At 28.8% G+C, this 14,004-nt stretch overlaps 1 protein-coding gene across 3 annotated transcripts in view; it reads right to left on the bottom strand.

Annotated features, from left to right (window-relative positions):
• Positions 1-960: 960 nt before the first annotated feature.
• LOC135922112 (probable cyclin-dependent serine/threonine-protein kinase DDB_G0292550) overlaps positions 961-14,004 on the bottom strand; it is a 51,225-nt gene continuing 38,181 nt past the window's right edge. For all 3 annotated transcript variants that reach the window (XM_065456524.1, XM_065456525.1, XM_065456526.1), the window contains 6 exons: positions 9,198-9,381; positions 8,772-8,894; positions 6,176-6,917; positions 5,823-6,012; positions 5,544-5,616; positions 961-4,229 (listed from right to left, as the gene is read on the bottom strand). In XM_065456524.1, coding sequence (XP_065312596.1) covers positions 1,571-4,229; positions 5,544-5,616; positions 5,823-6,012; positions 6,176-6,917; positions 8,772-8,894; positions 9,198-9,381 — 3,971 coding nt within the window. In that variant the 3' untranslated portion in view covers positions 961-1,570. The remainder of the gene's footprint in view (positions 4,230-5,543; positions 5,617-5,822; positions 6,013-6,175; positions 6,918-8,771; positions 8,895-9,197; positions 9,382-14,004) is intronic.

Below are 14,004 nucleotides of genomic sequence, written 5' to 3'. Positions count from 1 at the left end.
GATCGGTCATCGGTCTTAGACCGGACCGCTGACCTTCACTACAAGGTTGACACTTTTCAAAAAAACCCTGATTGGAATGATAGTTTCTTCGACTAAAAACTATTTAGCCGTTTTTGAAATCAAATAAAAAATAAAATATTACCCCACTAAACTCAGCAAGTTTCGATTTAATCAGATCTAAATAATAAATGCTAGTGAAGTTTTTTTCGACAAAAACTATTTAAGCGTTTTTGAAATCGGCTAAAATATAAGATAATAGCCAACTAAACTCAGCAAATTTCGATTATATCTGAGCAGACCTAAATGATAAATAATGACGTTGATGAGTTAATTCATTTACTAAAAACATCTATTAAATTTCGCTTACTCGCGCTATTTTATTTCCTAAAATAGCATATATATTAAATTTTATGCCGATCTTCAGGCTTGGGTAATATTATTCTGGATAAAATATTGAGTTAGGCGTTTCTAAAAATGGGCTCACACTTGGAGCAATCATTTGCTAAAACACTTTTATATAGTTTTATATTTTGCCAATAAAAATTTCATTAAATCTGGCAATTTTTAGTTTCAGAAAAAAAGTTTAAAGAAATTTCGCCCAAAATTGTGAGCAAAAATCTTTAAGGATCAACAAAAATTAAAAATTTTTAAAAAAAAATTACGAGGAAAAAATAATTTTTAGGCATAAAAATTACAATTCTGAGCAAAATTTGATCAAAAATTTTTTTTTATCTCCAGATCACAAAATTTTTTTCTTAAGAGTTTGTGAAATCAAAAAAATATTACCATATATCTTTTTTTATTTGAATCTATTTAATTTATATTTGGATTGATGTGGATGTTAGAAAATTCAAATTCATTTACTTCCTTCTCTTCAACTCGTATATAATATATTTATCGAATAGAAATAATTATTGTATAAACAGTTTCTTTTATTGATATCGAGTTTTTTAGTATATTTTGGTAAGTATTACAAGTTTCTATGTAGCTTTTTAAAATTATAAATACAATGTTTTCCCATTTTTTAAGCGTTTTTCACAATAAAAATAAATTGAGCAAAGGGGGGAGTAGAATGAAATATGACCCTATAAATTGAATATTAATCTGTTTTTTATATATTTTGAGATGAAATAATGGAAATTAAATATAATATTTTGTTTGTTTAAAAAAAATATATTTTTGAAATAAAATAGTTGGTTTATATTATATAATATCAAAATTAGTGAATGAATGGTATTATAATCACAAAGAAACGAGCATAAATAAATTACTATCTTTTTTAATATAAATTTTAATATCGCAAATATATGATGATATAAAAAAATGTACAATTGGATTTAAACAATATATATTTCTTAGTAATTTATAATACATAATACTAATTAATTCGGGCAATATATTTTTTTCCTAATGGAGAGAAAAAAATATAATAAGAACTATTCATTATTAAAATATCGCATGAATTAATGATTTAAGTAAAAATTGCGAGTATTAAAGTATAATTTGTAAATCTTTGGTTCGGTTCCACATTTTATTTTTTTAAATCAGGACAAATTATATAGTAAAGTTTTTAAATTTGTTTTATGGGACTGGAATGGATGTTTTTATGAGCCACTTCTTTGATGGAATCGTACAAATTAGAAGAAGGCTCTGGAATACCTTTTATGTATATATCACATTTTCCATCACAAATATTCACCTTGCACTGCTGATTATGATTTTGGGCGTTAGCTCTGTTCACAACACCGCTAGAAGATGACGATTGGTAATCTCCGTTACAAATTTCTCCTCTTGGTTTAGAACCAAGTGTTGCATCCTTATCGGGATCTATGTTTCCTATACCGCCGTTTTGAATAGATTCGGTATAACGATGATCATAATTTAGTTCCAAACGGTTAAACTCGTTATTACGAATATTAACGAGAAGATGACTGTTTTGTTTATTGCAATTCGTTTCCTCTCTTATCATGTCGCCAATTAAGCCTTCTTCCTCTAACCCGTCTTCCCCAGTTTCCTCCAATACGCCCAAGCCCAAATCATCCTTCGGAGGAGCCCCTTCGAATTGATAGCAATGCAAATCATCATCGTCCGGGTGAGCCTTCTGCTTTTTCAAGACTACGTCTTTAACTGGCTCGCTCTTAACGCTATTATCGTTCACACTTTTGTTACTAGCATTATTTAGATGATCCAAAACATCGGAACTTGAATCTGGTGGTTGAAGCGGAGAATCAAGGCAATCTATCGCTTTACCACTTTTGATCTCTATTCCCATTTTTTGAGGATTATGTGACGAATCCTTATCGCATTTAAATTTAAGGGAATTATTATATTTGTTGTACTTATGGTGAACCTTAGAGCTATTAGGTTGATTATCATTACTAAAAGAAGCGAGATTATGTTGGTGTGATGTAGATGAATCATAATTATGATGATAGTAAGAACTTCCAGCCGAAAACTTTTTATTATGATAAGATTTGTGAGTTGTCTTGCGGTGCTTACTCGCGTTATTGCTATTATTGATGTTAGAGGGGGAGGGAGAGAAAGTTCCAGCCTCAAAATCATATATTCCCCCCTGGGTTTCTCCATTGTGTTGCGATGAAACGTGGTGGTGACTGTAATGATGATCACCGCTGGCGGCTCTGGCTGCCATCCAGTAGTTGTAAAGGTAAAAGTGGTCGGGGAATGGCGGAGGACTGTAGTGATGACGTCGATTGTTAGCGTTGTTATTGTAAGGAGAGAAATGAGACGGAGGAGATGGCCCTGAGTTATCTTGACAATCGCAACTTTTTTTATTGCAAGAAGGAGGTGGTCGCCACAGTAAGTTACCGAAATCAGGAGGGGTAGGCCAGAATGGGTTTAGAGGACTCAGAACGGGATGGTAGTAAGAGTGAGGTGCTATGGGAGAGTTTTTATCGTGCCGAAATTTTTTGGTTGAGCCAACCCCACCTTTTTCTCGGATATACTTCCTTTTTGTGATCTGTAATTTCGTATTTTTTACACTCCCTTCTGCTCCCTCTTCGCTATTATATTTATCGTCAATATCTTCGGGACAACAAGGCGAATTGGGAGGGGATACCGAAAGTGGCGATAGTGGAGAACCTCCATCATTGTCCCAAGAACTACCGCATTCAACCTTAGATTCGATTTCGTGCCCCATCGCATCCTCTTGAGATGACGAGATAGGATCAGATGGTGAAGGGTTTGTTAAAGGTATCCCACCAGTTTCTTTACAATATTTAGTTAAAGATTTTCGACTATTGTTACCAAAAAATCGTTTCCGCCCGGTCCCATGATGAGCTGTGTGTGCTAAACCATGCGTACGAGACGATATCTTCGATTTATTAGCCTTGGACTGACTGCGATTTATCATAGAAAAAGGAGACAAAGAATTTGACTTGTTAGAATCATGTGATAAAGATGCACGAGGAGGCAGCAATTGTGGGATTGCCAATGGATTGCCTTGATTACTAACAGCTGCTGCTCCCAGCATTGCTAGGAAGTAGGGTTGATAAAGAGGAGAAAATGGCGATGAAAGCATGTGTTCGGGGCCTTGGTTATAAATGCCGTGATGAGGATGGCGATAACGATGTCGAGAGCGATTTTTCTTCTTATTACTACTGCAATTTCCCGTGTTGCACCGACAATCGACTTCCTTCTGACTATTGTCCTTATGAGTTACTTTATCGCTTTGATCAGTATTTCCTTCTCCAATTATTTGATTAGTATCAGAATTAGGTGGATCCGTAGAAACAATTTTTTTTTGAGATATGCTGTCATAGGCAGTCGTCGAATAATCTGTTTTGCTATGATGAATTTTTTCAATGAGGTTAGTTTCATCGTCGTTGTTATTTTGGTTTACAGGTAGAACTCCGTCGATTAGCTTATCGCTATTGTGACTAATGAAACTGGACGTAGAAGTTTCGTCGCTTCCATCTATATTGCATGAACCGGTTCTGTTGTCGTTTAATATGAAAGAGGAGGAAGGGTTCGAATGGTCGATTTTGTTTGTATTAACGATATTATTAATATTTCCATTGCGATCATTGCCATTGTTAAGAACTTTGGTATAGTTATTGTATACGTCGATTAATTGAGAAGAGTTTAATGTGCTGTCACAATTATTATCGAGGAGCGGTTGTTGTGAATTTTCTAATTTGAAATCTTGGGTAATGTTATCAGTTGGGTTGGTTTCGTAGTCCTCAATGAACTTGATGCATTTTTTCTTCCTCCTAAAATAGTTACAATAATTTTTGTAAAAAACAAGGGGATGTTTTAATTATCATGCAATATTCCTATTTTTTTTAACAAACTTTATAAACAGTATCATAAATTTATATAAGAATCAAAAACCCCTCATTAACAATTTTTTAAAATTACATAACTATTTTATAATTTATATATATTTTTTTAATCAGAAATAAAATTTTTCAAGAAAACGAAAAATTACAAGCGCATTAGAGGAAAAATTTTAAAAAATTTGTTATTTGCTTGAAAAGAATAATAATAAAAGGAAAACAAAATAATTTAAATCCCGCGTTCCGACATTCCATAATCAAGGTTCGGTCCAAGCTAGCCCTAGAAAATTTGTGAGCTCTATTGTAAATTAACTATTTGGTACAATTTAAAATTAGATGAATAATGGTAATCTCTCAAAATAATGAAACAAATATCCAAAACAGGCTAAATTTTGATATATTATTTCACATTTATCAAAAATAGATTTTTTTATAAAAAATTATTGTAGATTAACCATTTCATGTTTAGGACATCAATTCCAAATTTAAAAATTTAATGCGAATAAAAAGGTGCGTTAAAGAAATGAACTATGACGATAATTATATAATCCATCACATTCGGCTGGCTCTTCGTATATATGTATTTAATTTTAATTTAGGCTAAAATTAGTTATCCTTGCTTACTGGAAAGTCGTGGTTAAGTTGAGATTTTATGAGTTCCACCCAAACAAACCTAAATATGAAACTAAACCAGTTCAGTAATGTGGTTCAATTAGAAATTAAATATCAAGTTAATAGCGTAAAAATTCTAACCCTCTAATATTTTAGTAGTATGATTAATTCGGTCATATTTAAGACACATATGAAGCATAATATTCGAGGTCTATAATGCCCTACCGAATGGTATAAAAAAATTATATGGGCCGGGAGAACAATTATTGGGCTGGATTATTGATGAATTCTGATATTTGATAGAAGTGATAATCCATAAAGTGTAGTGTTTTTAATTTACCCACTCCTTAATATTACAAATACCCGTTTAACTGCATATATTTCGGGTTATGGCTTATATAAATAAACGGGACCGGGCAACCTTAATCAAAAATTGGAAATTGGGCCTGAAATTTTTGTAATGTATATATATATATATATATATATCGTATAAGAATTATGACAAGCGATTTTTTTTCTCTTTATTTTTTTTAAACTTTAATGACACTTTTACCAGTAAATCTATTATAAAAAGAGGACTAGTTTATAATTTATATTGTTTAAAATAGCATCAATAAAATTACCGAGGTATAATACCTGCAGGGTTTGCACCAATTATTCTGTTGATCTATGCCGTACCTTGCCCTACACTTTTTTGATGCCGATAGTTCTGTTAAGGAATTTAAATTTAAAAGTAATAATATATAATCAGCATAATTGTCTTATCGCAATAAATAAATGTATCGTACCGATGCTTGTATCTAAATGTATCGGTTTATTAAAAAATTATATTCAATAATAAAAGCCATTGAAAGTTTAAATATCGCACTCTATACATTTTCCCTAAACTTAACATTAGGTATATAAAAGTTTTACCGGTGTTTATGTCGGAAGGGTCCACGACTTTCTCCCGTTTTTTCTTCCTCTTTTTAGTTCCTACTGCGTTATTGTGGGAAGTATAATTATCCCTAGCTGTCCAGCCGGGGTAGAGTTGCATGTGTATTTGCCTTTCTTTCCGAGCCATTTCGTAATATTTAGCCTGTTCTTCACGAGTTAAACTGTGCCACTTTAAATGGTTTAAAAATTAAATTTACTTATATACACAAATATTAAAACAATTATGGTCCAAAATAAATTTTTTATTTTTATTAAATTTTAAAAAATAAATTTAAAAATATTAAACTCACATATTATCAGGGATACTTATGTTTTAAAAAAAATAAACAAACTTTTCTGCCCAAGAGCTGATTGATAGCGGAGCTCTCTTTGAGGGTGCATTCCTCCATTACCTTCGATCGTTGATCCTTCATGAAAAGCATGAAAGCATTTAATGGCTTTTTTATATGTGGAACAATCGGGTTGTTGGGATTCGAATTACCGTTGGAATTGTTATTATTGTGACATTTTTTCTTTTTGACCGAAATTTTACCATTAATGACTTTGGAATTTTTGTTTGCAATGTCATGCAGGGAGTAGGGATTAGATGGGTCTGGGTCATTGTTTATGTTAAGGGAATTAGGGGAGGAAGGACCGGTTCGAATTTTGGATTTAGAGTTGGGTACCTGGTTATTGTCAGTGTTATTATTACTATTATTAGGATTCGTAGGAAACATCGAAGAAATGGGAGTCAGGGTTGGAAGGGATGAGATCGAGTGATGAGATGGTGGAAAATGGTAAAACGGGTGATGAAATCCGTTCATGAAAAGATTGTTGTGATTGCTCAAGGACCCGTTGTAACTCGAATTATTGGGGATTCCGTTATTAGCATTGGGAGTATTCTTGAAAATGATTGATTTCCCGTTTTTCGAGGGAGTGTTGTTATTATTCAAGAAAGGCGAACCATTCATTCCATTATTCATCAAAGGGTGAGAGTAAGGGCTTTGATGATGGTTGAAATTTAGGTTGAATGCCGGGTGTGGATGATGTGATAAATGTGAAGGGTCGAGGGGGGAAGGAAAGTGAGGCGATGATCTGGATATATTTATAAAAAATTTTAAATATATAAATAATTTAATAGATTTAAAATGAGGGGACATCCATATCCTTAAGGACTAAAATATGAGGTCCAAAAAATAATGCCTTCATTTAATATTTCAAATAGATACATGACATTAAGAAGAAACAAAATATCAAAATATAACTTATATTATTTATAATAAGAAAAGTATATTTATATTAACAAGAAATAGGCATAGGTATTTTTTAAGATTACGAGATAAAAGAAATTAAATTTATTGGTAATATTAAATAATTTATGAATCATTTACAATATATAAAATGTTATGTGTCAGTCATTATATTTTAGTAAAAGGAACCTCAGACAATTAATATTTTTTTATTCAAAGTTATAAAAAGTGTTATCTAGGAAGCCTATCGTCCCGTAGTCTCGAATTATGATTATGTTTATACATTTTATCGCCTTACGAAAAGGTGAAAAAATGTGATTATCATTTACGGCCTACTTTAGTTGGATTTACAAGTTAAATACCATTTTTCAATAATCAACCCAGCATAATACTTTAAGTTTATATAAATAGGAAGTATAAAGGTAACCAATTTTTTTAAAACTATTAATTAAATATGACATGCAGATATTTTATGCTATTCTAATTACATAATTATTATATTTATATAGTAAATAAAGGTGCACATTCTATTATCAATCAAAAGGATCCTACCCACACCAAATCCGATATGTATGATTATGATATTTTATTTTTTATTATAAAATTAAATTTTAGTAGATCAACTTGCCCATAAATATAGACCTCTCAATACTCCATTCAGCCTATAGAAAATATTTTACATATTTTCCAATACTAATATAACAAAGTACTATATTTAACAAAAAAATATATCTTATAAATTTTATTTTTTATTTACTTAACATTTAAAATTAGGTTATGTAAATTAAAATAATAGAAACATTATCAGCACCATCTTTTCTTTATAAAAATTATAAATATCATTATTAGTTGTAAATTGAAAAAATGAGCTATGGTAGACCTTAAAAATATAGGCTGATTGGTTAAATTCTTTTTTATTAACATATTATGAAATTCAGAATTTATTACAAACCTGTCTTTATTTTATTGGCACATATAAATTTATTTACAATTAATGAATATAAATTTGTAACTATATATATAGCTTTCTTGAGTATCATTAAAATCTTGAAAAAAGACATGATATAATTTAACTTGCTTACCAAATTTAATATTAATATTTTAAATTCTCTCGCTTCAAACTGTAGGGGCCATATTGGTCGCCATTTTAGTTTATTTGTCTTTTTGATATTTTTTAATATTCGATAGAGTGGATCCAAATCGGAAGAAGTTGACAAATTATCGGTCACATTACATTGGAAATAAAAACTGTCATTTGATTATTATTAAAGGGTTCAAGTTGTTTAATAGGGTTTTTAAAAGCCCGATTCGGGTCTATTTTTAAAAAATACCCAATTAAAATTTTAGCCAAAATAACTTTATGTAAGCGAGATTTGGCAAGTTTCTGCCATCTACGAAATAAAATGACCAGGCTTCCATAATATTTATATGGCTTAGATTAAAAAATGAATAGCTCAGAAAAAATATACTCAGAAAATCGTCTTAGATTTTATGAAAACTATCTGTGAAATTTTAAAATTCTTAGCTTTATGTATTTCTTAATTCTGAGTTTGAATTTCTATTCTGAGCTAATAACATAAGTCTTCATTTACACCTGTCTAATACTACCCGCTTTAGAAAAATTCTAACATGCCTGTGTATAGAATCCGAACATTTACAAATGTGGGAAAATATTAAATAAATATAAATAAAGGCATACTTTAAATCGGGATGATGGTACATGTAATCAGATTTCATCGAATTGACGGGCATAAATGCTGGAGAGAGACAAGCTGCTCCAAAAGATGAAGCGGTTATTGGTGACAATAACGGGGGACTGTACCTATAGTTACATATTAAATTCATCGAATATTATGAAATCTTATAAAATTTTGTTGTGTTTTTTTATTTTTAAATTCAAGTAATTAATTTTTTTTGATTATATTAAATAATACAAAATTCTGGAAACAATTAAATGACAAATTAAATAAACAATTTGTAGTGTTGTTAGGTAACACCGAAGAAAGTAACTCCATTAGTAATGGAATTACTTTAAAAATAAAATGACGAGTATTGGTAATGCGTTTTAGAGGTAATAAATAGTTTTGTTAATTGTACACTTATAAAATGTATATTTAAAACTTACTTGGCAAAATTATGAGGAAATGGGTGAGCTCCGGGACTGTAAGGTAGAGATGAAATGGGATGTTGGTACAATGCCGGCGGCGTCGGCCAACTGCCTTGTCTAAAATCGGAAGGATATAGAGCTTGATGATGGGGGGAATATTGATGAGGCGACGGAAATGGGTAAGGTGATATTCTAGGAATTCCTGGATAATTTTTTTTGCAAAGATTTATTATTTTTATTATATATGATTTTAATTTCTGATTAATAGTGGAGTTTCTAGGTAACTCTTTTATTGAAGGGTGGTGAAAAATATTTTAGTTGCTCCAATCAAATTCATGGACATTAGCACACTTTATCTCTCATGTCGCAGTCTTATGGAATAGATTTATTAGAATAAATGATAATATTTTACATAAAATAACAAATCATTAATCTAAAATTTTATTCAAAATTTGAGCCCTAAAACTTATTAAAAATAAAATAATTCTTCCATTATTTAAATTAATAACCAGTCAACCAACACCGCTAATAGGTTTAAAATAAGTTAATTATGAAATTTACTCGAAACGTCTTAAGATATAATGTTTACAATTATAGTATGATAAAAAAAAATCATTACATTTTTTAAAAATGAAAACAAAATTATTAAATTAATTTGGCACAATTTATCCAAATAGTGTGATGTAGTCAAGAAATCATTTTAAAAAGATATTTTGCTTAAGTATTAAGCTAAACAAATAAAAAAATTATAAACCATAAATCAAAAAAAAAAATTAAATAATTTTTAATAATGAAAAAAATTTCAAAAGAAGGATTATGTTGTGAATTGTGATATTCATTTTCATAAAAATAAAAGAAAAAAATAAGCTATTTCGAATAATAAATTATATTTTTAATATTGATTTTTGAATAATTCAGTTCTTTTTTAGATTAATTTTTTTTCCCTTTTTTTAAAAAGGGATTAATTTTTTTTGAATAAATCACGACGATACAAAGGGGGAGGACGAATATTTAATGAGACATTGTTTCATTTATGCTTTAAAAAAAGAACTTAACAACGAATTTGAACTCGAAGCAGCTGTGCCGTTAGGGAAGTGTACCGATGTATACAACTTTTTAGAGACCGATTTGATTCGTTGTCAGCCGAACTGGTTTACGATACATTTATGAAATAGGAACAAACCAAAAATACACTAATATTAAATATAATTAACTCATCTATTTGATATATCTAAGCCTGTGCGCTATCGCAGAAATCTGCTGCGGGCGGGATCACACCACCGCCAAAAAGTGTCAGTACTTGTCACGCCGCCGATTCAAAAATTCAGAAAAAAGGGGAAGTAAAAATATTGTAAAATAGAAATAAAAACTGACTTAAACTTTTCAATCGAAATTGATTAATAATAATCTTTAAAATAATTCGGATATAAATTTAAATTTTAGTAATATACCAGTAATAACATTCACATTATTTTATAAGCATAATATCATGAAGTTGAACTGGTTCACAAGCATTTTTAGCAGTTAAGTTCAGGTAAAAATCACTAGATGGTTCGGGTTCGATAAAAGATCCGGCCTAAAAGGTTCGGTTTGGACCCCTAGTTTTACTATCTTTCAGGGCTTATAATTTTTCTGATTTTATTAAAATATACCGTATACTTTCTTTCATCAGTCAAATTTAAAAAAAAAATTAAGATCGAACCTATTTTACAATAAAAATTTGGGATCGGTTCGCGGATCTTTGAAAAAAAATATTCTCGGATAGGACCGGACTTTAAAATATAGGCCCGATGAAGGGCTCAAATATATTTTATTTCGTTTTAAAAATGAACAATTTGAAAAAATATGGTTTATGCTAATTAAAAAAAATTTACTATTTAAGATTTATATATTAAAAAAAATATCTTTAAGTGTTTTATTTTTACAATTATATAAAAATATTATGTTCATTTTGATATAATAGCTGTAGTGTTATATAAAAATAAATTGAACAGTTATCTTTTTTTCCATATATTTAATCATTAACTTAGATTCATGTCAGCAATAGCGTGATGTTTTATTCGGTTAAAAATCTTTTCTCAATAAGGACTTTATGGAAGAACTTTAAAACTTTCAAGAATACCGTTTAATTTCAGTTCAAAAATGATGTGCCCTAAACGTATATCCATTATTTTTACAAATATGATTATAGATTTCCAATTAACCAATATTCATATACTATTTAAATACATAAATTTTTCAATAGATAAACATAGCAAATGAATATTTAAAAGAAATCATGTTAACTCTGTACAATTCACGTGACAACATGCTGTGTCTTTACTGCCTTACATGACTTTATTCAGTTCGAATCATTCGTCATCAGAATTTGGAACAATTAGAAGTATGTTATTAATTATTTTCGTCTCACAACTGATGAGTTTTTGAACACTGGAAGACCTTTATTATGCTCTTTGTCGAAATTAAATATTTTCATAGATGAAAACTATAATTTATAATCGTATTTATGTTTACAAGAGTAATATTATAACTACAAATTTTACATATTAAATTATTTCAAAAAGTTGTTTCCAATATATTAATATATTTAATTTAAAAAAATTAAAAATAAATATTTGGCACCAGTAAGATTCGATACTCAGCCGAGATAAAACTCGGCCTTTAAGTCTAGATATATCGGATCCGCCAATTTATGGATATCGGCTAAGTAAAAATGTATAAAACAAAAAAAGTTTTTTTTCAAATATTTGATTATGCAAAAAAACTAATTCGACAAATTGTTATCTTTTGTTTAAAAAATAAAATAAAAAATTGTTGGAAACATGACTCGGAAAATCAAAAAAACGTATTGCCAGGAAGTGGCATAAAAATTATTTTTAAACATTTCAAAGATTAATTTTCTCAAAAAAATTATTTTTTTGTAATAACCTCAAAAATTAGGTGTGAACAAGTTATAAATGATTATAGCGATGAAAAATATCCAACAAATATTGGTAGAATATATTGGATGATTGCGATTTTGAAAAAAAATTTGTAATAAAATTGGCAATTTAAATATAAGATTGTATTGTAGTAGCCGAAAAAAATAGTTTTTTTCATCCCTAATTTCAGCCGATAATTCTTAAAAAATTTAATCGACTAATGGTATTAGCCTACACTGACGATTAATTTATTAAAAGTGTACATACATCGAAGTCAGCTGTAGTCACTACCAATGTGTCTATAATAAACCCATAAAAAATATTTAAATGTCTTTTCTTTAACAAATTGCCTTTCAATGGGAGACTTCAATGTATGTAGAGTGTGTACAATCAGACAGATTCGATATCATATCATAAAATCATCTAATTTTAAATATATACAAAGGTTGATAAATAAATAAGACTATTAATTGAAAAAAAAAAACTGTTTTTTTAAAGTGGAAATCAATCTTTCTAAATCAAGATAATTAATAAGATTAAACATATTTTAAATCAAGCATAATGCTCACAAATAATTTTGCTATGTCAACTTTTATTTTTGTAATGAATAAATATTTCTTGACTAATACAAAAATAGGTATTTAATAAATTTTAATTAATTACCCTTTAAATTTTTTTAATAAATTAATCCCTTATTTCTGTTTTTTCTATATAAAAAGATATCGAATTTTTATAGAAAAAAAAGAAGAAAAACTTTTACATCTTTTCACTGTCATCAAAAGCTCTACGACTTGTGTGTTTTATTTCAATCCGTTTAATAATATTATATTACAGATACAGTGGTATGTATCTGTTTATAACAAATACATAAATAAATAGTATTTTTTACACCAATAATAATATAAAACTATCATTATCAATTTTTGGCAATCTCAAACCAGACGTGACAAAAAAAAAAGAAATATCTTTTATGTTTTTCTTATACATTTTGACAATATATTTTTTTCTTACATTATATAAAGTATAAAACATGATTTATCTTTCTTTCTTAATTTTTTTATCGCCTTCAGTTGTAATATTCACTAATATATAATTTTTTTGTTATTGTAAAGAAAAAAATGAATTGTATAAATATTTTGCGATTCAATTGTAAAGATTAGATATTTGGTTAAAATTTAAGCGAAGATTAAAAACCACAATGTTTTAAATTTATTTATTATAAATAATTATATAAGAACATATTTTTTAGGCCCGTAATCATTTTGAAATATCACCAAGCAGGGGCGTAACCAATAGGGGGGATAATATCACCCCCCATCGCAAATTTGACTGTTTTCCTAAATATCATTTTAAGCTAATAAAAATTTTACCCCCCCCCCCTGCCCTGTCAAAATTTTTCAATATCAAGCAGTTAATCCTTACTGCTAGTTGCATTAAGAAATTATTTTCCTATAGCTCACTACTATGTAGAAATTTACAAAAACCAAATTTCGATTTGGTTCAAGTTATTGATTTGGAGGAAAATGTGAACAGGAAGAATGAATGTAGATAAATATTTCATAATATTTATATAGACGTTGAATCAAACTAAATCTTATAAAATATCCAATTTCATCCCATTCTTATATACTTTTTTATCGCAAATTAAAGTACGGTTTTTAGATAAAAAACAAGTCTTTGGTAATCTTCATATTTTATTACCTAAAGACCCTTCTTCGTTTTCTGATGCCATTATTGGTAAAATTAAATATTTAGCAAAATTTTATTCCTATGATATTGATATTGATACTGAAATCACTTTAATCAGTGAATTCGAATTGTGGTATAAATATTTACTACGTTTATTATTTTACCTGAGCATGCTATTGATGCGCTTAATCGGTATAAGGAAACCTTGGCTTTAT

Source organism: Gordionus sp. m RMFG-2023, chromosome 1 (assembly GCF_954871325.1).
Source record: "Gordionus sp. m RMFG-2023 chromosome 1, tfGorSpeb1-WG-v2, whole genome shotgun sequence".
NCBI classification, from domain to species: domain Eukaryota; kingdom Metazoa; phylum Nematomorpha; class Gordioida; order Chordodea; family Parachordodidae; genus Gordionus; species Gordionus sp. m RMFG-2023.
Note: the sequence above shows the minus strand (reverse complement) of the source record. Positions and strands in the feature narration are given on the sequence as shown.